Below are 26,361 nucleotides of genomic sequence, written 5' to 3'. Positions count from 1 at the left end.
CATCTTAAAAGAATACTTGACTTGAAATCAAATCCAAAACTGTTACTAAAAATATAACAAACATTTAACAGAAACATTCCATGTCTGAAAATTACTTTCCCCTCAAAGTCAAGGAGCTTTTGTTGAAGCCGAACTGGGCTCCCTGACCTCCACTTTGGGACCGGGAGGAAAATAAAGAAGGAACAAGCTGTCTTTGTGTGTGACAAACTACCTTCTGTAAGTTACACAAACACGATAAAGTATTCATTGTTCCTCTTTTCAAAATGTGACCCAGAGCATCCAGAGATGTAACCTGGAAGATTTAAGGCTGTCGGGGGCTCAGCGGCAGCAAAACCTCAGCCAGGAAATTCACAGCGACTGAGTCCAAACTGTGTCGACGATAAAACAGTCCACATGTGTTTTATATGTAGTCACCTTTGTATTAATGGAGCTGTGGATAAACACGCACAAGCCGCTCTCGAGCACAGACTGAAGAATAAACACTGAACGCAGCTCAAAGGCCGCAGTGTGTTTCACATGAAGAACCCATGTCTGTAACGTATATCTTCATATATACAGAGGCTTTACTTGTCCTGAAGACACAGTCAGCCTCGGCTATGGGTTACCACAGGGGATACAACAAGAATCTAAATAGTTTGAATTATTTCACAATCAGGACGTCTATTTTGGTTTTGTTGTGCGTCTTCTCTTTTAACTGGTTTTATGTGGGTGGGATTTACCAGCATGTCAATGAAGGGTTGAAGGGTTGGTTTCTTCATTTTCTTCATAAAAATGAAGCAAGGACTGTATTCTGTTTTTCCAAATATTACCGTGTTGCTTATTTAATTATGAATATCTCGTGTTATAGAAACGTTTAAGTTTTAAGATCTACAAATATAATAAAAAGCATTATGAAACATTTGGAAACCAATGTATTTTACTGTTTCGTATAAACAGGACATTATGCAATACATCCACTGATAAACATCAAGCCGAGATGAACCATCAGTGCCATGTACAGTTTTGTTGGGGAAACGTTTTTTTTCCCAAAGATCAGGACTTTTTTAGTGTAACGTCTCTCCACAACTGTCTTCATCCATTTTTCCTCTACTTCAACTATTTTCTTGTGTCTCTATCAACATTTATCATGAGCTGGGACCAGAAACCCCTGAGCTGATCCAGTACCTTGGAAAGAGTAAGTGCTCCACCATGTGGACTAAATGATTATCAGCCCACATGAGTTGTTCGAGGCTCAATGATCATTTGAAAGTTCGACAACTTTTCGTTTTGTGGTCACAGCTTGGACAAGTATGTCAGTTTCCTTCTCTTGTTTTATTGAATTTATTTCTCAGCAAATAATTTGAGACGGACATCGTGTCACCCTCATGTGATCAGTGAACACTAGAGAAACACAGCTGCTTGCAACAGTCTCTGGGAAGAATTCTGGGAAGTTTCAACAAGGTCTTGGAACCTGGCTGCAGTTATTTGACTTCTAAATCTCTTTATGGAGGTGTTGCCATGTTGAATGAGGTCAAGGTCTAGCCCAGACTCTAACTACAAAAGTTGGAAGCAAACTATTGTCATCAAAAGCCAGATATGTATGAGTCGGTGCAGTGCATTCAGGCAGGTGACATTCTCAAAGGCACAGACACATGACCCACAGGCAGCAACACTGCTACTGACACTGTTGGTGGTGAACTTTACTACAACAGACACCTGACTGTGAGAATGGAGATCTTCACCTTGGAAACACAAAAGTGATTCCCTGAGTTTTGCTGTTGTGCTTAGAAAACACACAGTTGCTGAGTCAAACAGCAGAAATAGAAGAAAACTAGAGAGATGGAGCTCTTTGACATCACAGATTTATTTTTGGGGATAAATGTATGTTTGATGAATCCTTCTGCAAGAGAGCTGTTTAGTCTGGGACTCTGGATCACTGCCTGCACTTTGAAGACATAAGACATTTTAAGACTCTACAGAAACCCTGTATATACAGACAGAAGAGTCTGTGCTGTAAAGTAAAGGTGTCACTTTCTAAACTACCTATACATTGCTGGTATTTCTGTGCACTTATTCCTTTTTGCTTATCAGTTGATATATTTATTTGCAGCCATCATCTGTGCATCTGCAATAAACTACAATCAGCCCTTCTGTTCACACTGAAAAACATGTTTCAACAGAAATCTACTGTTCACTATCTGGTGTTGAAGGAAAAACATAATAAACAAACTCTGGTAAAACATTTCTTTACTCGATGAACATCTTCACAACATTTTTTCTTTTAGTGAACGTAACATACCGAAAGTGAATCTTATACCACAAAACACAGAACACACAAAGAATGAGGATGAAAATAAAATGACCATTTGTCTTTTGTACATAATGTGCTATACAGTATGTATGAGCCCTCTTGGTATAAATTACATCCAAACATGGGCACTGAAAACATTCAATACTAAAACATTAAAACAATCGTCTTTTTATGAGGACAAACAGATTTGAAACAGAAAGCAGCTCTTGTTATGTTGACATCACTTCCTAATTTGACATCCCTCTTTGAAAACCTCTGCTATTGACACCAATGACAGAGCTCAGAAAGCATCTATTAGTCTCCGCTGAAGTGTATAGAGCCCCATTGCGGACAAGCTCCAAGGGGAAAGTGTTAAAAAAATCTTACACCCTTCATAAAACCAAGAATATAACTCAAACAGTATAAAACAGCTTATATTAGCATGAACCCAGAACTTTTATATGTCCACTGCGTTTGAAATGGGAGGATGCTGTTAATATTCTTCAAGAATATCCCTTTAATCTCCATTTTGTAACTCAAACTCTCCAGATGCCTGAAAATTAAAACTAATGTTTAAAGAAAATTACATTAACCTCTGGAAAATAGTTTTTGTCACTTTTGACAATCATTGGCCGCTTTTTGAAGGCGTAGAGGATGAAATTTAGGTTCTAGCAGCTTAGTGGGCGACGGCCTGAAACCGTTCCCCTGACATCTGTATCTTTAAGTAAATGAACGTCTGATAAAGATTTCCAATGTCACAATTACTTCTGGTGAGCAGAAAAAGATCCAACTTTTTACCCACAGAAATAATACAAATAACAATAAGAAGCAGCAAATAATAAAAACGGCTAAACTGAGAGGAGTTCTGGACGTCCAGAGAAGAATCAGCCTCGTCTAGATTGTCACATTATAGATAACTAATGAAACAACCATGTGTGACTCAGTGATTTACACAAAACAATAACAACAATTCAATACAAAAACAACAAACAACGTCCGGATATTTTAGCTTCAAATATAAAGAAAAATCTATAAAAACAGAAACCTTTCTTGGCATTTAGAAGAAGGATTTGAAACAGATTTGTCTTGACAGAAAGCCTTTGAAAGTTTTTCCATGTGTAGACAGCAATGACATTATCACACCTGCTACAGTGACTGATCTGGCTTTTGACTTTACGTCCTTTCCATCTTCAGGGCCAGAAATAGTCAAACATAAAGGAAGCAGAGAACTGAGGTGATGTTTCAAATACATTCACTGGAGATGTAAACCAACTGTACTCACCTTGAAATGTACTTTTGTTAGTGTTGATTAGATGTTAGTAAACGCTGAACAATTAAATGACATTAATGTATGTGACTAATGCATCAAACCAAACTTTGAGTCAAGTTTAATAAGTGCAGTTAGACTTCCTATTGTCATACATATATATATATATATATATATATATATATATATATATATATATATATATATATATATATATATATGTGTACACCATGGCTGAGTTTCAAACCTCACCTGAAATGTGTCTGACAGCAGCACTGAAGTACTGAAAATAAAAACAGCATCAGTATTGACATATTTCAGATGATACTCAGCCATAATGTACATATGCAGAATGGGTTTCAGTCAGTATATTATTTTCAAAGAGAGGCTGAGATGAACCCTCACAAACATTCTTCATTGTGACCGTAGGTGGATCACATCTGAATCCATTATCACATGGTGAAGGGTGTAACTTCTTACCATCATTGCACCACAAACTTTTTTCAATATGAGAAAACTAACTAACAATAAAAACATTCAGCTGTTCCAGCTGAGAACGCAAAAGGACTTTAAACCACGGGGTAATTTTGGGAATCAAACCCACGCTTTAGATGACTCTCCCTGGGAACACCTACTGAGAACAGACTGGAGCTGGAGGTCCGTGGATGGTGATGGTTGGTTAATGTGTTAAAGGGGCTGGTTGCTGTGTGTCATTCCAAGTCCTGACTGAAACCTCAGCCGTCATGACCCAGTCCAGCCTTAGGAGAACTGGTATTCCTCTGAGTACAGCGTGTCCTCAGGGGTGTACTGGTTTACTTCGCCTGTGTACTGGTCATCCCCGAAAGCGTAACGGTCATCTCCAGCGTCATTTCCAGGGGCATACTGGTCATTTCCAGGGGCATACTGGTCATTTCCAGCAGCATACTGGTCGTCCACAGGGGCAAACTGGTCATCTTCGGCAGTGTATTGGTCTCCGTCTCCGCTGGCGACCTGGTTGTTGCCTCCGTGCGATTGTTCTACTGCTGGTAGGTTTTCTGTAGTGCTCTGGCCTGACTTCTTTATTCTTAGAAAAAAAACATTTAAGACATCGTTATTTTATTGTTAAGAAATGAAACATTTTAAAGGTAGCCTGTTTGAATTTGGCCCAAACCGCATATAATTGTCACCAGCAGGATGCTCCAGTGTGAAGCAGATTCCTAAACTACACTTTCCATCAGATTTCACTTGTCAGACAAAATCACGTTGTATGTGGAATACCTCACTAGATACTGATTTTGGGGGTCAAAACTAAAATTAACACATACGTAGTACAGAAATAAAGAATTTAATGTGAAGCAGTAAAGCAATTCTGTGTAATTTACTGGAATTTCTTCTCTTTAAAAGGAAAAAATAAAGTGTTATACGTACTGGTTCTTATGTTTTGAACCACTGATATGAGACTGGTACTGCTCCACCGAGTTCAGTTCAATCTTGCAGACGGTACATGGGTAGCCCTTTAGTGTTGAACCTGTAGACAGAAGAGAAAAGTAAATCTTCATAAACTCTCTACGTCTAAATCTCACCACATAATATAGAAGAATTGAGAATTATTACATAATTCATTATTTATCTTCACAGGAGAGATGACTTCTGTAAGTGGAGCGATTAAAATGGCAGTTCTCCAAATGCAGCTTGATGAATTCCTGACTCTGCGCTCTGACCTGGTGCTGTGGAGGGACCGTACGTCTCCATCAGTTTGAGCTTGGTCATCTGTTTTCGATGCTTCTTGCCCACGTAGTGCTGCTGGGCCATGAGTGGGTTGTTGAAGGAGGCCTGGCAGTTGGAGCAAAAACGGTCTGGGTTGTCGTTGTTGTTGTCATTGTTGTTGTTGCCGCCGCCCGTCGCCGCCACAGCGATCACATCATCTGCAGGTTTCTTCTTGGGCTGAGCCGTTGGTGCAGTTTGGAAGGCGACTGCTGAAGAGGCGATACAACAAAAACAATTCTAAAAAAGGTTGTTAAAGTTAAATTGTGTCGTACTTTACAAACATCAAGTTAGATACAACAAATTGAAAAACACGTAAATGATAAAGTCGTGCTGAAATAAGATACTCCGATAAAAGAAAAACTGTGAAGTAAAAGAAAGTAAAAGAAAAAACTAAAGTGCTTCAATCTGGAGCACACAAATAAATAAAGTTTTTAATTTGACTATTCTCTATTTTCAGTGTAAAAGCAATGTACAAAACGGATAAAGATAATGGAGGGTAAAGGGGTTCTGAATACAATCCCACATACCTGGGGGGTGGGGACCGACTGCCTTCAGCCTCAGGTTCTTGGCGTGAATTTTGCCGTTGTAGTGAGACTCGGCCACCACAGGAGCAGAGAATGTCATGTTACATATATGACACGCCTTATAGCGATCTCCGTTGTTACAGTCCTCCTGAAAAAGTCACATGCAGGAACATTAATCCTTTATGGCCACAAAAAGTCTAAACTGTGTGTTTACATTAGATAAAGTTTAACTGTACTGTTGGGCCATGGTTTTGTGTGAAACCACACTTCGGCCTACATGTGCCATCAAAGCCGGAAGCAGCATGTCCCTCCAGGACTCCGTCTCCCAGGGGCCATTAAAAACCAGAGCAAGGAACTCAATGTCCCAGAGGGCATCAACTTCACACAGAGGGGTGGAAACCCCCCCCAGGGACACAGGTTTCAACTCCCATTGGTCACTCTGGACCCCATGACCTGTGAGGTCACCGGGCCAATATAAGCTAAGTTCTCCAGCTTCTCGATCTCTCTCTAAACTCCCTCCAAGGAGAGAAGGCTGTTGAGCCAGGAGCTCTCTTTCTAAACTCCCTCAACGGAGAGAAGGCTGTCGAGTCTTCTTTCTACCCTCCCTCCAAGGAGAGAAGGCTGTCGAGCCAGTTCCTGCCTCTTCCTACAATCCTTCTACAGGAGGGAAGGCTGTGGAGCCTCTTCTCCAGCTCACATCTTCTCTTCCCATCCAACTCTTCGAGAGGAGCACAAAGGTGCAGCTTCCAGCTCATCTCACCAAGGAAACCTCCTCGCCCTCCAAGCTCTACCAACGTCCTAGCAGCGATGCGATGTCCTGCAGGAAAACTTCAGCCAGCAACTGAGCTATACCGCTCAACCGAAACCAGCAAGACGACACAAAACTGCGAACTGCACAGCAACTTCCTTTCCACGGACTGGTAACACAACTGGGCTTAATAATTATACTAGGCTAAGCAAGACTGTTTATTCGATTCTGTGTGAGGTTTATAAGTTTGATTTGTGGTGTTGTGATATTTTGGGTACAAGTTATTGAGAAAGTAATGTTAGTCTGTTATGCTCTTCAGTCTTTCGTTGCATCCAATCTAGTAACTTCCTCTAATTTGTCACACACACAGACACACGCATAACTCTTCACCTCATTAGCTCTACAGGTCGTAAACATTCCAATAGGTGGGGGACGGGTGTTATCTCTTTGGCCAGCCACCATCTTGAAAGCACGCTGACTCACACAGACACACACACATGTATACACACATACCTATCTTTGTTTAGCAATTAGACCGTTAGTAATTTGTGTTTTTATACTTTATTATATTCATAATAAATGTTTTTTATTAATGTTACATAAGTGAATTTCGCCAACCTCTACACTGTCAAGAACCCCATATCTTTCAACTTAGCTAACTATCTATATGGTAATTTTGGTTATAGTTATTAATTTAATTGTTAATCAGAGTTCCAAAATTTGTAGTTAGAACCTTAATCTATGAGACTTAATCAATATTTATTGATTAAGTCTATCTTTTCCCTTCCTTTGAAGGGTGGTGCCCCGAGGTAACTTTAATCAATTAAAGTTATTATTTAATATTAATAATAAAATATTAATATCTAATATTTTATTTTGATAACCAAATTTATTGAATGCCGAAAGGCACACCATTTTATGGTATCACGTTTGATGCATTATGGCACAACAGTACTGAAAAAAACTTAAAAGTCAAAAGAAAACAAAAGAAAACCAGTTCAGCAAACTCACAAAGCACCGACTTAGTACAGAACCCAAACGTTTGCACACTTTTTCATGAACATTTGAAGAAAGATGCATTTTTAATGTGTCATTTCAAAAAACACAAAATTGATGATTTACCCATGTGCCTATATTTTTTCATTCACCGATCACTTTTCTTCATGTTAGTTTGAGGATTTTTTGGCTGTTTGGATTTGGCTTGAAAACGTCCTTACTCACACTTTCAGATGTCGTCTTTAACTTTTTTTCCGCTGGCTCCTCTCCGTTTGGGCTGGAAAGATAACGTCGCAGTCTGTTGGCATGTTTCTTGCTCTGAAAAGAGAAGCACAAACGTTTATCACAAAGTGGACGACAAACAACAGCACCGCAATCCACAGCATGAAACCCATCTTCAAGAAGTAGATTTTTGTGGCTGATGAGTAGGTTGTTGTTTTCTGTCCTGAACAAGATAACAAATTTTACTCATGGCTGCAGTTTAGTTTATAGAACATGCCCTAGACAAACATTTCTACATGCCCATGCTAAGCTAACTCCTTATAGAAATGTTCTATTGTTTACTTGTGAAAACATTTGTGAATTTTAGTTTTTCTGCACTGTTTATTGAGTAAAACTTCAGCACTTTTAAAATCACAAATAATTAAATGTCATACCAGTTTCTCAATCATTTTTAAATATCAAATGAAAACAAAAAAAGGAAAATTAAATAAAATGGAAGTTTTGCCAAATACAGAAATCCTTTGGCATTTAAAGCATTTGTCTGTCAGTCCTTTCCTGCTGTATGTTACAATATTATCAAACATTACCTGGATAAGCAGCAAAAATGTATAGAAGGATAACACTGTAGAATTTCTAGTCAATGTTTTCCATGAAGTTCATAAATAGTCAAATGGGCTCACTGACCTGATAATGGGTCAACTTCTGAGACTGCGAATTGAGGACAGCGTTGCAGACTTTACACTGGGAGTCAGAAAACAGGTCACCGTTCTCCGTTATCATCCTATTTACTGCAGATGGAGGAAGGGCAGATTTCAAATCAGGTTACATCTTCTGGGAAAATGCAAATTTTAAAAAGGAAAAAACGCTCCATGGCAACAGTTTAAACAAGAATTCATCCAAACAACTATTTTCAGAAACAAGAACATAAGAGCATCTTATCCACTGTGCGCACATGTTAATGCCTGTGTAGACATTTGTGAGCCAAGCATATTTCAAGCCTGACTGCGAGTCTCAGCCATTGTTGGTGCCTCGTACCGTCTAAAGAATGAATTTACCTTGATGCATCGACAAAAATGATTTGTGTAGATATAATACAGATATGATTAAGACAATCATGTTGGAAGATTAAATTTCCATCACTCAGTACTTTGTAGGACATATCATGATGTCTTTAGTTGCCAAGTTGGTTTGTATCAGCCTTATTAAGTATAGGTCACATCTACCATGGTTTTAACAGATGTGGAATATGTCATTCATACATAGGTGTGGTACAGATTTATTCAAAGATGGCAGCTTGCTTAGGACTTCTTACTGTATTATTTTGAATAATACAAGAAATACAAAGGGCATGGACAAAACTATTGGGGCTTTTCCCCTAAGAACACCTAACTGAGGAAATCACTGCAATGGTCTTTCTACAGCTTTTAATTCTACACTTACAAACTCCACTGGTTTGGATGGGTTACTAATCCTGACTGGGTTTCAGCTGTTTTCATAGATGCTAAGTTGAATGTAGATTGCGATTCATAGCAGGTAAGAACTTCAAATTGGTCCAGTGTTTTCCTCTCATCCATCCTATGCTACTTCTTTATGAACGTGTTGGGTCATTTTCCTGTTGGAGGATCCCTCCTCAAACGGTTCTACAATATACTGTCACTTGTTATTGTGTGCGTGATTGCTGTGCTTTGACTTTGTGGAGAAATTGCTAAAGAGGAAGTGATTATATGAATGTTGTTGCCATGACGGAGACCAGCACGTGTGGCACCAGGAATTTCTGTGTTAGTCCAATATGGTGAAATAAAAAATGATCATGGTCAATGGTCTTGTGGGACAGATTATTGGCCACAGGCAGCCAGTAGCTGTAGTTTGTCCGAGGACCTATCCAACCTAGCAAGTTTTCCTCTTGCAGCTTCGTCCAAGGAGGGTATATTAGCAACTGAGGGACAGGAACATCCAGCTAACTGGAGATGATGATGAACGACCCTCTGCTTTCTTTAGTCCATGTTTAGTGAGATGCACAGAATGATACCAAACAGCAAACAGGCACTTTTCTCCATCTAAAAAGCCTAAATGATTATCAGCTTGAGGACAACTGTAACACCAACTGAAGACAATAGTGTACTGGAAATACTACAGCCTACTTAGTTTCCACCACCTCTAAGAAGCACCAATGATTTTGTCCAGGCCATTTTAGACGATCTTTGTAGGATGCGTAAGACTTCAGCTCTTTTCACAGCCATTTGTTTTGATTCAATGGGAGTAGTGGAGCATTGTGTGTGTGTGTGTGTGTGTGAGGTGATGTAGCCTTAAATCAGGGAAGGACAACATCATGGAGAGTTGATATCTGATCTGTCTAAAGCCACAGACCCTTTATGAACTTGCATGATGTTTTGTTGTGCACTTTGTGTTGTCATCACTGTCCCCATCACATTTGATGTAGTAGTAACATAAATGTGAACTAGAAACGGAGGATCCACTCGAACAAGGCTGATGACAACTGAGACGACTCAAACTACGCAGTTAAGCTCATGGGTTGACATCTAAAACTTCATAAGGAATTTAAAAAAAAAACACTAGCTACACGAGATAAAGCGTGATTCTAGTGCAACCCCCGTCTGAGCTAAAGCGTGGCATGTCTGCTGCAGCCAACCCAAACATGCCTCCCCCAGTCTCCACTGGTCCACGGCCACGGGGATTGAACACAGCCACTCGGACACTGAATCCGATGCAGACGTGCTCTCCTCGACCTTGGAGCAGCAGCGGCTACGGTTAGCTTAGCATAGATTAACAAACCCGCTGCGCGCGCTCAAGCCGCGCTGCCGGCTACAGCTAGCTCGCGGAAAATTAGCAACGCCACTGGCTTTTTTTACGCACAGACGCGTCTCGGCTTTGACCGGCTCGCCGACACCGTGTGGCGCAGCATGGAGAAAGAGGTTAGAAACAGGCCATACCCTCCGCCAGACCCGAAGGAAAGTAGGGAACGTCCCCCGTCTGCATCGCGACGGCCATAACATCTACATACAAACCAGCGGCGGATCACTGAGCTTGTGCAGCACTTCCGAGGACTTCCTGTGTGCGTCCGCGCTGCGACACGCCCACAGGTTAGAACCCAAGAATGCGGAAGTCGTTTGGCCAAACAAGGTGATAAACTACACACCAGTATGTGAAGTACATACATACACATGTGCCACAGTGAAATGCAGCAGACCTATCTCAGTTATATTAATCCAAAAAACATCAGATAGAATAATAAAACAGTGTCAGGGAACATTTTACTCCACTACTTTCATTTGTCATACTTTAAGGACACTAGTGCAGCTGCTGAGTTATTTCTTGTCATTAGTGAGTCCTCCTCAACAAGTTCCACAATATACAGTCACTTTTTATTGTTTATGGGCAGAGCTTTTTATAAAGAGTCTTTGCGTTCATCCCACCTGGTTTATCTGCAATGAAGATTTGATATTCGATTTTCTTTTAATTGAAACTGAATGGGCTTTATCGCCTTTCACATGTGTGGTTTGGGTTAGTTTGATTTACTTAACCCATGTTATTTTCTTAATTTATCGGCTATTTCAGAGGTGTGTTAAGCAATCGACACAATCTTCAGTCCCAAGTTAAAAACTTTTCAAAGTGAACGATTTATAATTCAGCTCTGTGTTACTTCTTCTTCAAGTCCTTGTACTGTTACTGGAGTCGGATGTCCTGGTCGGTCACTGCTCCAACGCAACCTGCTTTCAGACATGCACTGTTCTCCAGATAATCCCTGGACATTCTCCGGAGGGTCTGTATGTGAGAAATGTCCAAGTGAGGAGTTCTGGACCTTCTCCGGAATTTCTCCTGTCAGTAGTAAGAACACAACAGGAGATCCTCCGAAGGATTCACCGCGAGCGAGTGGGTGTGTTGATGACATTTCTAATACATGGCAGATGCAAAAATTAAAAAACAAAACAAGAAGGATTCATATATCTCAGTATGAAAAAGCGGTGCCACATGCATAGAAAACACAGACGAAGACGTCAATAGACCTTTTGGTGATCAAGGCCGATGCCATTGTCCATGTCAGAATCAACATTGTGTTGGGCCATGGTTTTTTGTGAAAACACACTTCGGCCTACATGTGCCATCAAAGCCTGAAGCAGCATGTCCCTCCAGGACTCAGTCTCCCAGGGCCCATCAAAAACCAGAGCAAGGAACTCAGTCTCCCAGAGGGCATCAACTCCCCCCCCCCGGGACACAGGTTTCAACTCCCATTGGTCACTGTGTTTTTATACTTTATTATATTCATAATAAATGTTTTTCTTTCACAAATGTTTTTTTATTAATGTTGCATAAGTGAATTTTGCCAACCTCTACACTGTCAAGAACTCCATATCTTTCAACTTAGCTAACTATCTATATGGTAATTTTGGTTATAGTTATTAATTTAATTGTTAATCAGAGTTCCAAATTTGTAGTTAGTACCTTTATGAGACTTGACATCAATAAATTGGCTGTCTTTTCCCTTCCTTTGAAGGGTGGTGCCCCGAGGTAACTTTAATCAATTAAAGTAATTATTTAATATTAATAATAAAATATTAATATTTTATATTTTATTTTGATAACCAAATTTATTGAATGCCGAAAGGCACACCATTTTATGGTATCACGTTTAATGCATTATGGCACAACAATTGTCACTGTCAAATATAGCAATGGAAAAGGTTGATGAGTTACATTGGAATTCATTAATTTACTCACTACTGCTATCTTTTAACCTTTGAATGATGTTGATGTTGAACTCAGGACAGTTTAATATCTGCAAATATTGTACCCTCCTTGTCGGCTGGTTTTGACATGCGTGTTGTGTTCTTCTCTGTCAATATAAAAGCACACCTCTGGATTTATTGCTCATATATATTTCCCAGGAATCCTACAGCTGACCTCCTCCTTCTCTTTTATTTGAACAGGTGAAATGGCTTTGAATGGTAAAATCGCGGTAGTAACTGGAGCAGCACTGGGAATAGGAAAAGCGATAACGGAGATACTTTTACAAAACGGTGCTACGGTAAGATCTGTGTCTGCATTTTGTCCAGCCAGCCTAAACACTGTATATTTTAGCCGATCTATGCAAACAGTCGGAAAATGCAGCCATGAAAAAACATGCTCCCTGACTGAGCTCCGCCTGCACAGGTAGTCCTCCTGGATGTGAACGAAAATGCAGGGAAGAGTTTAAAGGAATCCCTCGACAAACAGCACGGACGAGAGAGAACCCTGTTCCTGAACTGTAACGTGGAGTCAGAGGAGCAGCTCAAAGGTAACACACACAAACACACACACACTTACAGGAAAGAGGTCTCATCTATCATTGTTACCATGGTAATGATTAATCAGTTACTTAATTGAGATAGAGACGTCGGACACCTAAGGACAGCAGAGAAAATAAAGATAGGACACATTGATAATAATAATGAAAATAATGATCAACTTATATAGCACCTTTCAAAACACAGTTACAATGTGCTCCACATGTTAAAAATGAAAAAATGAAGGCAAACAAGAGGAAACTGTTAAAAAGCAAACAATAAGAAACTATTAATGGCAATTTTGAAGATCAACCGGCAATAGAGCACCGCTACAGAAGAAAAATATTACAAATGAGAAAAGAGTAAAAACAAGATCTAGTAAAACATTATAAGATGATTTAAATAGATGGTAAGATCAGAACTAGGAGAAAGCACACCTATAAAAATAAGTCTTTAAAGGTTCAGTGTGTAAGATTTAGGTAATAGGGATTTAATGGCATAAATTCAATATGAAATAATCCTAGTGATGTTTTCACTAGTGTGTAATCATCTAAATTGTACAAATTGTTGTTTTCTTTACCCTAGAATGAGCCCTTTATATTTAAATTATATTTTCATCGGGAGTGGGTCCTCTCTACAGAGGCCACTATATGTTTTACAGTAGCTCAGACTGGACAAACTAAACACCTTTTGGGTTTTTACGACAACTGAAGGCTACCACAGGTTCTCTTTCGTGTTTGGAAGAGGAGGGTGAGGTGAGGGGTATTCAGCTGCAACATGCAACGTCACCACTAGATGTCACAATATTCTGCGCCAAATTTCACTCACTCATAGATATCAGTCCCCAGAATGTGCCAGGTTTTTTTTCATCAAGATCCATGAGAAATGGTAAAAATGTCCAAAAAAAGCCCTTTTGTCCAGATCTGTGCTAAAATGCAATGGGTTCTTTCTTGGCCCTCCCACCTAGTTTTGTGTAAATTTGTTAACAAAACAAACAAAGAGACATCAGTGAAAACATAACTTCCTCAGTGGAGATAGTGAGGTTTAACCATCAACTTTATTTTTCTGCTGTCAAGCTGCATTTCAGAAAACTGTGCAAACCTTTGGAGGAGTGGACATCCTGTGCAACAACGCTGGCATCTTTGATGAGGGCACATGGGAGAAAAGTGTTTCCATAAACCTCGTAAGAATTTACAATCTGATGTCATCCTTCAGATTATTATTTATAAAATCTTCAATCAGGCAAAACTCCTAATTTCTGCTGTGTAATTACTATCACTTGTTTGATGAGGACAGAAGGAGAAATATGTTTTGTTGTGTTTTCTGTTGTAAAACTCAACAACAAAGTGATCATCTGGTGTAGGTGGGTGTTATCAGGGGGACTTACCTGGCTTTGGAGCTCATGAACAAGTTGACTGGAGGTCGTGGAGGAGTCATCGTCAACATTGCATCCATTGCAGGTATGGCCCAAGATGCATTGTGTTAGCTTTATCTTTTTCTTTCTATGTTCTCAAGTCTACAGACAGAAAAGTAAAGAAACTAGAATTACCACGCTGTGGTTGTATGCCTCCGCCATCCAGTGCAGTTTCCGTCTAGATACTAAGTTTTTTTCTTCAGACTCATATGAGGTCACAGTGACTTTTGACGTTTGACCAACAATATCTAATCAGTTAATCTGTAAGTCTAAGTAAACATTTAGGCCAAATTTAAATTGATTCTCTCCTGATTTCACTCTCATGAGGCAAATAAGGTTTTTGAACTCTGACCACCCTAAGTCTAATAAGTTTCTCCTTGAGCTGCAGTGAATGTTTATGCTAAATGTAATGTGTAAGATCGCAGTGACCTCTGATCTTCAACTGCTAAAGCACAATCAGTTCATCTTTGACTCCGGGTGAATCTGTACCGAATTTGAAGAAATTTCCTCAAGGTGTTCCAGAGATGTTGGGTTCAAGACGCCAAAAATGTGTTTTGTTAGGTCACTGTGACCTTGACCTTTGACCCCCAGGCACCAAAATCTGATCAGCTCTTTTTTGAGTCCAAGTGAATGTTTGTGCTAAATATAAAAGGATTCCTATTTCGGAGATATCACGCTGACCACGCATAATGAACAAAGCTGTTTGGTGCTGGTTCACCACTGCTAAACAATATTTCAGGGATTAAAAGGAAAATTGGGGAGCAGGAAATGATTTTGTTCATCCCTATTATTGTCAGGATTTTGAAAGTTTCTGGGAAAATATCCTCCCTGCTGATGACTGATATAACCGATAACTTACAGGTCTTGGTCCATTCGCGTGCTGTCCTGTCTACACGGCCACCAAGTACGGAGTGGTTGGCTTCACTCAAGCCATGGCGGTAAAGAAGGACTTCTTCTGTTAACGAAAAATACACTATCTTTACTTTCATTTTACTTTGTTGCTTGTATTTTACCCTGTGCCCCTGAGCAGCTGATGACTAACTGTGTGTATGTATGTGTGTTTTTACCAGGCTGCTTCTACTGCCTCTGGCTACGGCATACGTTTCAACGCCCTTTGCCCAAGCTTGGTCCAAACCGATCTCTCCACTCACATGTTAGACAGATTAGGACAATTCTCCCATCTGGCTGATACAATTACAAAATATGCAGACAAAGGGGTGTTAAAGTAAGTGTTTTTATGGAAGATAAGTGTTATGGGCAGAATTTTTTACAGTCAGTAATTATCTCTCTATATAGTAGTTTTTATTGTTCCTGGCAGAGTCCGCCTCTCTTGATTCAAATTAAGCACTTGGGATTCTCTGTACCTTTTATTTCAGTGTGTCTGAGGTAGCTGAGTGTTTTCTGGAGCTGGTGATGGATGCGACGAAGAATGGAGAGGCCCTCGTGGTGACACCCAATTTCAAGAAATACAGGACATTCCCCCCATTAACCCAGTAGGTCATGGCAACGTCAAACATCATACCTGTGTCACAGACTCATTGACACCTTTTAAATCACTTCTTAAAACACCTCTTCATATCTTATGTCTTTTATCAATCCTAGTTCACTATTTTATTACCAACACACCTGTCTGTTTTATTTTGAATGAAGGATTTTATTATTTTTGTTATTATCTGCTCTTTGTAATTGTGTTATTAAAATGTCTGTATGAATAAAGATAATACTCATTATAACCCTACTGTGCTCATATTTATAAATGTATTCATTTATTACCTGATATTAAACCAACCTTGCCTAATAATCTAAAGCAGCTCTAGAATAGGAGCGCAAAAAGCTCATCTCCTCCAGGAGGTTCAAACGGCTAATAAGAAAGCCCTGCAAATTTAACAGAAAGAGAGAAGGTTTAACTTGTGTGGAAAACCAGCTCTACAGCTGTTCACAAGTTCATTCAGAATCTACCTTTCAGTGTCACAGATTACTACACAGAGCTCCGTCAAGCACTAGTAGAGGAATTCTCTTCTACTGTTGTTTTTCACTTCGAAGGCTATAGTAGGTGCAACTGAGCCTGTCAACACAAACACCAAGGTGTCAAATACACACAACTGCCCAAAGGGAGGTGACAAAAGGCAGTGTAGCGACACTGAGCGTAACCGCCATGTCCGCCAACTTCCCAGAGATAGGCATTCCCACAGTAGAAGCTGGAGGAAGCCATACTCTGAAATTCTGGCCCAGACATATTACCAGTCACTAGACTGCTCAGAGGATGACTGCAGCATCTCTGAGTACAGTTCAGATCATGGTTATAACCCTGCAGACAGTGACAGCGCCTCCGAAGTCCTCTTTGACTCTGGCTTCCCAGAGCGTCACAGCCCTGAGCCACGACACGATCCTTTATCCAGAGCTTGCTCCTCACGGCCATAACCAACACAGTTAACCCTGATGTACTGACAGTAGGCATTAAGTTTCTTGCAGTTAATAGGCAAACTGTTTTATAAGCAACAGCAGCAGACTCCAAAAAACTAAATTCTGTCATTTGTGGACCAACGTTTGGACCAACTACTTTCCACTAATAATCTAGTAATAATAATATAGTCCGTGAAATTTTTAAGTCTGTCAGATCAGACTAAGTACTACATTGAGTAGGATCCAATGAGTGAACACAGAACTCTTGGACAGTCACAAATTCCCTTATCATTGCCACTCTCTTGGCATCTTACCAATTATGTCTAACTTCCCTTTTCTCACTAACCCAGTGAAAAACAAGGAAATCGGGTTATTCACTGGGTTAGGGAGAAAAGGGAAGTAAGACATGGCGTGTACTGTCATTGTAATCTGAATCATTTACCTAAATAGATTATCTTGCTTAGCCAACGTAGATAGTAGAGACAAACGCCCAGATGTTACAAACCAAATGAACTGAAAAATTGACTTTTCCAGCTTTGGACTACACACTGTAGCAGATGTATTTATGATGAATTGACAAACATGTTTTCCAGGTTGTCATTTATCCTCTGCTCACAGTTGCTATCAGCACAGAGGGAAAAAGCTCACAGTTTAAACTTGAACAATATATTACATTAATCAACAATATATTTACTTCCCCATTGGTTGAATTCTTTATTATAATGGATTCATTTCTTTATTGTGCACATTTGAGAACCATGTAGTTTGTCCCTGTCAAGAGCTACTGCAGGAATGTAGGGAAAGTTATGTATGACTTTCCTCCTTTCCCTTCTTCATCTGTTGGGAGGACCAGCAGAGCCTGACCATTCTTTGTCTCATCTGTCACCAGCTCGAGGAGAGCCTCAGCAACCTCAGACACTCTGAAACAAAAAGGTACAGGGACATCAGTGAATATCCGTGTTCGTGTTATCATACATGAGCATGATAATCTACTTGGAGTATCAAAGGCTAAATCTAAATGATGAATGTAATTTTTTTTAGAGGTTTATTGTTAGCTATTAGATTAAACATTTAACATTTAGATTTAAAATGTAATATTTACATCTAACATTTAGATTTAGATTCAATATTAAAATAAAAATTGTATGTAAAAATTTAAATTTGATTTCAACATTTGGGTTTGTCATTTGACATTAAGGTTTCTCATTTAACATTTACATTTAATATTGAAGTTTACATTTAGCATTTCCATACTTTTAGAATTCAATTTAATATTTACTTTTAGAATTCAATTTATTAATTAGATTTTGAATTTATATTTAGATGAAGACTCAAGGTTTAAATTTAGATTCCACACTTAGATTTACATTCAACATTTAGATGCAGATTCAACATTTAGGTTTGACATTTGATATTTAGCTGCAACATTTAATATGTATATTTAACATTGACATTATATATGTTAAATATGACGAAGTTCACAAATATTGTAAATCTGGTTTAAAAAAATGTGACTTTCAAAAATACACCCCACTTTTAAAAAACATTTTGGAGCTAGATATGGTGAAATGTTATTTTCAACATTAGCCGCTTTACAATCACCATACTAACTCGCATAATAGGAAAAACGTTGGAAATAATTTCATAGGCATAGACTAAGTATCAACTTGCGCAAAAGTACAAAAGCAAAGACTCACTTTAAAACCCCCAAACGTTCAACTAATTGTTGGGTTTCAAGGCAGAGTTCGGAGAATCTTCCCAGTTGTTTGGGGATGTTGGAGAAGAGGTCGGTTTGGACGAAAGCTGGGCAAAGCACGTTGGACCGTATGCCATAGCCTAATAAGGTAGAGGCAGCCTAGACAAAGAACCACACAATTAGACTTCAGCTGTTCATGTAAGTGTAATATGAGCACCAAAGAAAACAGATTATTACATTATTTTTTTTATTTTTCTTTGTTCACACATTCATACAAAGTTCTTAAAGCTGCATTTATTGATTCTTTATTGTCTGTTGGGGACAGAAGACCATACCAAACCAGGGTTAGGGTTAGGGTTAAACCATTGAGTTTCACATTCAGCAGTCTCAAGGTGACGTTACCATATTCTCTCCCTATTGTATAATATTCGTTACACTTTTAGCGCTGCTTTTGTTCTACACTAGCTTCTGTGAAAAGCATCTTCTCATTTGTTGATAATGTTTCACTTTCATCTTCAGCTAGTCACTACATTACTTAGTAATTGTGAATTTAAAAAATGTGCCAATATTTATCAAGTGCATGAAACTGTGACAGTGTAAATAGTTTTCTTCCTCTTCTTTCACTCCATCATAAAATAAATTCTTATAATTGTATTTTGTTTTGAAGCAAATGTTACATGAACCTACAAAACTCTATTTGAAATAAATGAATAATTACAATAAACAGAAAGTCTTTCTTACCGCTATGGCGCGAGTGAAGCCGACCACTCCATGCTTGACAGCTGTATAGACCGGACAGCTCGGAAGGGGGCCAATTCCTGTAGGATATGAATCTTATCAGTTCATATTAAGGTTAAAAATGTCCAGTTGATAAATCACGAGTTATGAGGCTGCACAGAATTGCTGTCCATATTTTTTCTTATGTCTATGAAAATTAATTAAACGATGATTTGGGGTGCTTTTTAAGATTTTAAGATATGTTATATTATCTTATCTTATTCCTGAAAAGCTTTAATCCTGTTTTAGCGCGTTGTTAGTGTGTTTTTAAAAAGAAATAGCTTATTCTTCTAATTCTGACATGAAATGTCTGAAGACGCGGACCTTACCTGCCATAGATGCTGTGTTGACGATTACCCCTCCCCGACCTCCTGTCAACTTGTTCATGTGCTCCAGACCCAGGTAAGTCCCCCGGATGATGCCCATCTGCAACACAGAGCACAAGTTTTATTTTGGTGTCCACTGTAACAGCGGATATCTTTTATTCTGTCCAGATGTTGTGAAACTAAACAGAGGAAGCACAAGTTAGGTTTGCACGTTTGCTGCAGTACAGATGTAGACTTTGGACTTTGGACTTTGGAAAAACATTGTAGGTTGTGGTGTCATTTCCCCTGTGGGAGTGGTGCATTCCAGTACACCAAAGTAAATAAACCATAATAACAACCAGTGTGTATGTTGCTGTTTCTGCCTCTTACAAGGTTTATGGAGACCATTTTCTCCCAAGAGCCCTCATTGAGGATACCGGCATTGTTGCACAGGATGTCTATCCCTCCGAAGGTTTCTGCAGCTTTCTTCAGGCCAGCTTGAGAGCAGGAAAAAAACCAGTGAGAAGTTATCTTTCAATTTCACAACCAAGTTGAGCTCCTCCTCTTATACAGCCTCTTTACATAGTAAGTGACACCGTTCACTGTAAAGCTGAAACTAATTTGTTGATATATAAAAATCCTTAATTATGATTAATTATATTAATTAATTTTGAATTCTCACTTTAAGTAATTTTTTATGTCAAAAAGATTTGGACTGCTTCTAGCTTTTCACGCTTGGATATATTCTTGTTTTCACACTTTTCCTGATAGTAAAACAAATTTTATATTTTGAACAATATGTCGGACAAAAGAAGAATTCTCCTGATGAAAATGCTTACTGTTCTAAAACAACAGGAAAATAATCAGTGGGTGTGTTTATAATAAGAACATAATTAAGGATATTTGGTGGCTGCAGCCCTTATTCACTAAAACAAATTGCTCAACAGCTATTGTTCATGTAACTTTAAACCTCAAGCTAACATGCATTGTAGTTGTTCTCAAACTGGAATCAAACACCCCCCTTACAGACGCAGCACAAAACGGTCCCACGTTCGTGAGAAAAAACATCTGTTGACTGGAATCTTTGGTCACAAAAGAAAACACAAATTGTGGGTGGGATGATTCACCTCATGTGTTTCTGGGCATGTATTTCATTCAGTAAGTCCAGCTGCTTTCAGGACCACAATTTTTGAAAAATCCTAAACTGTGTGTGTGTGTGTGTGTGTGTGTGTGTGTGTGTGTGTGTGTGTGTGTGTGTGTGTGTGTGTGTGTGTGTTACCTTTAATATCCTCCTCTGATTCCACGTCGCACTTCTGGAAGAAAACTTTCTCTTTTCCATACTGTTTAATGAGGGTTTCCATTAAACCCTTTGCTGCTGTTTCATTCACGTCCAGGAGAGCTACCTGCAGGTGAGGGGGAGTCAGTTTACAAGCTCCACTTATCTAAAGCGGCGGTTTTCTTATCCAGACACAGCAAACAAATAAATGCACGTTTCTGTTAAAAATATGTTTTGATTCATCTTCATGATCATTCTGGAGGCTGTGGTTTATGGTGCTGTTGAATTGTACTGTGTTGTATTGACAGGTCATAGACAGGTAAAGACATTAAAATGTTCAAAAGACCCAAAACAACGACCAACCAGCATACCATGTTGCATCCTGGTCAGAGAAGCAGCAATCCAGCTGTTACTGGTTCAGCGTAGAGCCACCTCCCCTTTCCATCATGAAGCCAGAGGCCACAGGCATTAGTCATTAACGTCATAACTGTCGTGTATAGGCATGTTGTCCCAAGGAAGCATCTGGGACATGCACGAGACAGGTACTGGTGCGACACACAGACCCAACAGGTTAATTGCTATTTGTGGGTTATAAGTTGGGCCACTGCCTTCTCTAGAGCCAGGAATCTTTCATGTGCAGTTTTAGCCACAGCTGGGGGACAGTCTTCTTCCATATTTTATCTTCCATATAGGCTCAATTTAATCGCTTCATTCTCAAAAAGGAAGCGTAACAGTTTGCAAAGCAAATGCAACTATCAGGATGGACGCAAGAAGAACATTTTTAGCCCCGTCTCTCCATCAGTGGTTTCCATGTTGGAGAAAATTGTGTAACCATGCTCCTTTCCCAACACTGTTTGTTGGTCACACAGTAACAGAGATATGTCCTCAAGCCACCCTGACGCATGTCCTCATTCTGTGAGTTATCAGAAAAGTTAATCAGTTATGTATCTGAACATTGTTGCCACAGCATGCCCACCAGCTGAAACACCACTAAATATTTAAACACATGGTGGCTGAGGGTAAATATTTCTGTACAGGATTTGGTCTCTATTACATTACAGATCATGCAGCAAACCAACAGTTTAGATTAGAAATTCTTTTTAGAAATTGACAAAACTTTACCTTGGCACCATTTTGCAGAAGAATCTCTGCTATTGCTTTTCCTATTCCCATCACTGCCCCGGTCACCACCGCGTTTTTACCATTAAGAGCCATTTCAGCTGTTGGGTACTGACAGAGAAGGACGTCAGCTGTAGGATCCCTGCAGGAAAGTGGTGAAGTCAGACGAGCCAGTGTGCCTTTAAACTCACTCTGAGTCCACCCATCTGGAGGGGGAGTGTGTGACGTATCTGAGCAAGCTGCCAAGGAGGGATCAAGAAAGGCCATCAAATCAATTGCTCAATATTCTGTGGTGCAGCATATGTGAAACAGCTTCACATGGCAAGTTGCACTTCAGGAAAAAAGTAATGAGAAAAAGTTTTTCATAAAGACAGAATGAGGTGTGAGGTCAAAGTTCACTGCAACAAATGGAAAGGTTAGGAAAACTCAAACTTTCAAGGCAACTTACTGCAGAGTCTTCTGGGCGCTGCACCTGCACAGATCTTAATGACATTTGGTGTGCTGATTTGGTCACATGAGAGATGAAATAGAACAAATAGCCACTTGAGAAACAAATAGAATATGTGTGTGTGTGTGTGTGTGTGTGTAAAAAAGCTAATATGCAAAGTAGTATATTAATATATACTGTACACTTCAGATTTATATTTATTATATATTCTCTATATGTAATATAGAGGATATATACTAGTTTATACAAAACTATACCTATTTAATATAACCTTCCTATGTGTACAATTTGTTCCCAACCCAGGACATCCCAGAGCTGAAGGGTTACGAGATGAGAATTAATAAAAAGCATCAAACCTGTTTTGCCAAACACACTGACTTATCTGATTTCTGTTGTTCTCCAGTCCCTGCAGCACTTTATGTCCGTACATGTAAAGAGTAATTCTCGCTGTTTGGTGGGAAGAGGCACCTTGCCTGAAGGGGTCTGATAAAGCATAGTTGACAAGATTGTACACGCTGCTGTAACTTTCGTGCTTACCTGGTAAACATCTGCGTGAGAAAAGAGGAGCGATAGTTCGATCACAACCACATAAAACCTGCACAAGTGTTGCAACAGAGGAAGCCACGTAGTCGATTTATGAGGTTGATGCTCGAAATATTGTAGTTTTTTGTTCGGCCTGTTGGAGTTCAAAGGTCAGCACACTCTGGGGCGCTTCTAAATTGGCATAACTTTTGTTTGCTTTTACAAGAACCTGAACTTGTTTGTTTTAGGGGAGTTGTGCATGTGGTCTTCACCATATTGAACATACAAATACAAACTCTTCTTTTGTTTTTAACAAGAAAACTCATGCAGATTGATCGCAGGCCCTCAGGGCTGGCTGCTGGCCAAAGAGCCGACTGATCGATTTAGTCCCAGGCTGCTTTATCATATTGATTTCTGATTCTAATAAAAATGTATTTGGAAGTTTTGATTTGCTCTGCGTGTCCATTTTACAGCGACTATCCTCCACTTCAAGACAGTGCAAGCTTTATGACGGAGAAAACGTTGTGGTGGCCTTCATCAGTGCACAGAGAGTTTTCCATATATGCCACACAGACGTTTGTGGGCTTAATGAATGAACAAAGGAATGGATTTTATTTATTTAAGCTGTACTTAGAGAGTCGTCTCTAACACATACATTTAAAAAGGCAATGTTGTCGAGACCAAGGCTTGCTGGTGTCTCCATATACTTGTAGGAATACGTGTGGAGTAGAGTAGAGTATCTTTGTTTTCACTCATCACACATAGTATACACACAGTCAACATTCTATGTAAACGAGAAACAGATAAGTTGATCATGAAGGATGGATTACGCCATCGATTGAGCAAGCGACACTCTGGTGATGAGTTCACTCAGCTTGTCTTCTGGGAAGCTGTGCTCAAGTGCTTGCACGATGACTTGGGAAACCTTGTAATGTAAAGAACTACTGATCTACTGAGGAGCAGATTTATCTGGCCCAGAATGGCTAGAGATATAGTCTAGACTTGTCTTTTGGAACATCTCCAGAGCCGCTGGCAATACGTGGTGAGGCTGAAGGAAGATTTGCAGAGAGCCTCCCAGCTGACACCAGATGCCACTGGTGAGACTCACCAAAGAAACAAGAGAGCATATGACAGAAGAGTTGGTTTCCAGTCCCTGAAATTGGTGACAGAGAACTGCTCATGTGACTGCTTGATGGAAAAAAGTAGGCACTGTGAAAAGGGACATAGCACTCCTCGTCTTCTCTAGAAAGAAATGTCCAGACAGTGTGTACAGACAGTACAAAGAAATCCAAAAAGTCACTCTGATCTCTCTCGCGTAATGTCATTCGGCATGTTGCATCTGATCCAGGACTGACCAATCACAGCCAAGTTGATCAAAATCAGAACCGTACTTATTCCCAAGTAGGTTATGAACATACAAGGAATTTGTTAAAGTGATTAGTGGATAAAAAAACACATTTAGTAGAAAATCGGGGAAGATAAAACAAATTAAGGAGCGAGTAATGAGAAAGATGAGGTGCAAGAGCAATGTGGTGAAAAAGCCGTATAATAAAAATGTATGAAAATAAATGTAAAAATGTTTAAAGATTTGTGCATCATAAAATGTGCGTGCAATATAATAGAGGTTTTGCAGACGACGGGCAAAGTTTGAAGGATCGGGTGGGTTCATGTGACTGTAATGCACATTGTCCATGAGGGGTCAGTGTTGACAAGATCAACTGCAGAGGGACAGAAACTGTTCTCATGGTGTGAGCTCCATGGCCCCACAGGCTTCTGGAAAATGGGCGTGTCTCAAACAGGTTGGGTCTGGCAGGATGGGAGGCGTCGACTAAAAAATATGCAGAGAAAAAGAACCCTGTCACCTCAATATTCATCTGTATTCTGTTATTCTGCGTGTAAGATTTAAGTGAAAGGGATCTATTGGCAGAAATTAAATATAAAGTAATCCTTGTGAGGTTTTCACTACTGTGTATTAATCATCTACATTGTACGAGTTTGTTTTCTTTACCCTAGAATGCGCCCCTTCTATTTAAATATACCCAGACTGGACAAACTAAACACCTTTTGAGTTTTTATGACAACTGAAGGCTACCACAGGTTCTCCTTCGTGTTTGGAAGGAGAGGGTGAGGTGAGGGGTATTCAGCTGCAACAGGCAACTTCACCACTAGATGTCACTAGATTCTACACACTGAACATATAACTCGTACCCTGATGTTGCACATAGTCAGAAAATGATCAGGGTTGGCTTGTTTGCTTAAAGCGTCATTAAACATCCAATATCAGTTTCTCTTTATTATTTACTCTCTTTACCATTACCTTCCACAAAATTTAATATCGTAAAGAGTATTAATGATGTTGTATCCCTGAAGTCCACACAAACACTGACAACTTTAAAAATACCATTGAAAAAATATTAATATATTAAGAGAAGGAAAGGTAAGCAAAAGAAAAAGCGTCAACAAGATTAGGGTAGAATAGAAACTGAAAACCGGAGCAAAATTATCAAAAGATTTTAGTAGTAACTTTGAAATGATATGTTGAAAGTTCCAAAGCAGTCATAAATAAAAGTAATATTAGTTTGAGAATCATCAGCTTTTGTTTTAGTGAGTTTTTGAAAAAAAAACTATTATATGGAAACACTGGGTTCCTGTGGATGGAGGTGTGTAATAAACTTTATTGCCCGAGCTCTGGACAGGAAGTAAATAATGATCACTGTGCTCATGTGGACTGGGAGCTTACATGTGCATGACACGTTGAAATTACCTCACTAACTAAATGTGGGAAATAATTATTTCCGTACAGTTGCATTCACCACAAGTGGATGAGAACAAATGACAGCAACATCCAGTTCTTATATGGCTGTGCAGTATATAGAGCTGCCACTAGATGGAGCAAAATGTTGCCACATGGTGACTTATTGCCTGTTGGACTTGTCTGTTACATCATAGTTTCTCAGATAGAGCATGTTTAAACAGTTTCTATATACAGTCATGGTTTAAACCTATAGACCTATAGAAACTGTAAGGTTCCAACACGTGGTTTCAACACACGAACACAGACAGAGGTGTAAACATCCATCGTGTTATAATGTGTAATGAGTTTAAATGTGGAAGATTAGTTCACGTCTCTATCATGTGGTGTTGTCTTCGTCCTGTAACCAGTGATCATATCTTTGTGAGGCAAGAATAATAAACATTGCATAAGAAGCAAGTATTATAAAGAAAGCATTGCCTTGATGATAACTCTAATTTCTTTTGCACTTTGGTATGTTTCCATCCTTAAACTCCTATAATAAACTTAATTCATATAGCACATTTCTTAACTCGGTTTACAAATTTCTTAATCT

General features: G+C 39.3%; 3 protein-coding genes across 5 annotated transcripts; 1 reads left to right on the top strand and 2 right to left on the bottom strand.

Moving 5' to 3' along the window:
* Positions 1-1,443: 1,443 nt before the first annotated feature.
* Positions 1,444-10,839, bottom strand: znf346 (zinc finger protein 346). Of its 2 annotated transcripts, none has more exons than XM_034605765.1 (7): positions 10,724-10,839; positions 8,457-8,560; positions 7,776-7,868; positions 5,810-5,954; positions 5,237-5,491; positions 4,944-5,043; positions 1,444-4,599 (listed from the first exon to the last, which is right to left on the bottom strand). In XM_034605765.1, the coding sequence occupies exons 1-7, from the start codon at positions 10,779-10,781 to the stop codon at positions 4,296-4,298; spliced, it is 1,059 nt and encodes a 352-aa protein (XP_034461656.1). In that variant the 5' UTR covers positions 10,782-10,839; the 3' UTR covers positions 1,444-4,295. The 2 variants fall into 2 exon arrangements, with proteins under 2 accessions (XP_034461656.1, XP_034461657.1); XM_034605766.1 differs by having other exon boundaries at positions 5,237-5,488.
* LOC117773919 (15-hydroxyprostaglandin dehydrogenase [NAD(+)]-like) lies at positions 10,736-16,143 on the top strand. 2 transcript variants are annotated; one of them, XM_034605770.1, is made up of 8 exons: positions 10,736-10,873; positions 12,719-12,816; positions 12,942-13,065; positions 14,131-14,237; positions 14,418-14,514; positions 15,330-15,406; positions 15,539-15,693; positions 15,845-16,143. In XM_034605770.1, the coding sequence occupies exons 2-8, from the start codon at positions 12,724-12,726 to the stop codon at positions 15,963-15,965; spliced, it is 774 nt and encodes a 257-aa protein (XP_034461661.1). In that variant the 5' UTR covers positions 10,736-10,873; positions 12,719-12,723; the 3' UTR covers positions 15,966-16,143. The 2 variants fall into 2 exon arrangements, with proteins under 2 accessions (XP_034461661.1, XP_034461660.1); XM_034605769.1 differs by lacking the exon at positions 10,736-10,873 and having other exon boundaries at positions 12,568-12,816.
* A 1,313-nt stretch (positions 16,144-17,456) lies between these two features.
* On the bottom strand, positions 17,457-22,214 carry LOC117773918 (15-hydroxyprostaglandin dehydrogenase [NAD(+)]-like). Its single transcript, XM_034605768.1, has 7 exons — positions 22,048-22,214; positions 20,929-21,052; positions 20,040-20,146; positions 19,674-19,770; positions 19,309-19,385; positions 18,569-18,726; positions 17,457-17,791 (listed from the first exon to the last, which is right to left on the bottom strand). Exons 1-7 carry the CDS (start codon positions 22,138-22,140, stop codon positions 17,653-17,655), a joined length of 795 nt encoding a protein of 264 aa, XP_034461659.1. The 5' UTR covers positions 22,141-22,214; the 3' UTR covers positions 17,457-17,652.
* Positions 22,215-26,361: the final 4,147 nt, after the last annotated feature.

This window comes from Hippoglossus hippoglossus, chromosome 14 (assembly GCF_009819705.1).
Source record: "Hippoglossus hippoglossus isolate fHipHip1 chromosome 14, fHipHip1.pri, whole genome shotgun sequence".
Taxonomy (NCBI): Eukaryota; Metazoa; Chordata; class Actinopteri; order Pleuronectiformes; family Pleuronectidae; genus Hippoglossus; species Hippoglossus hippoglossus.
The sequence above is the reverse complement of the archived record's forward strand: the minus strand, read 5'-3'. Positions and strand labels throughout refer to the sequence as shown.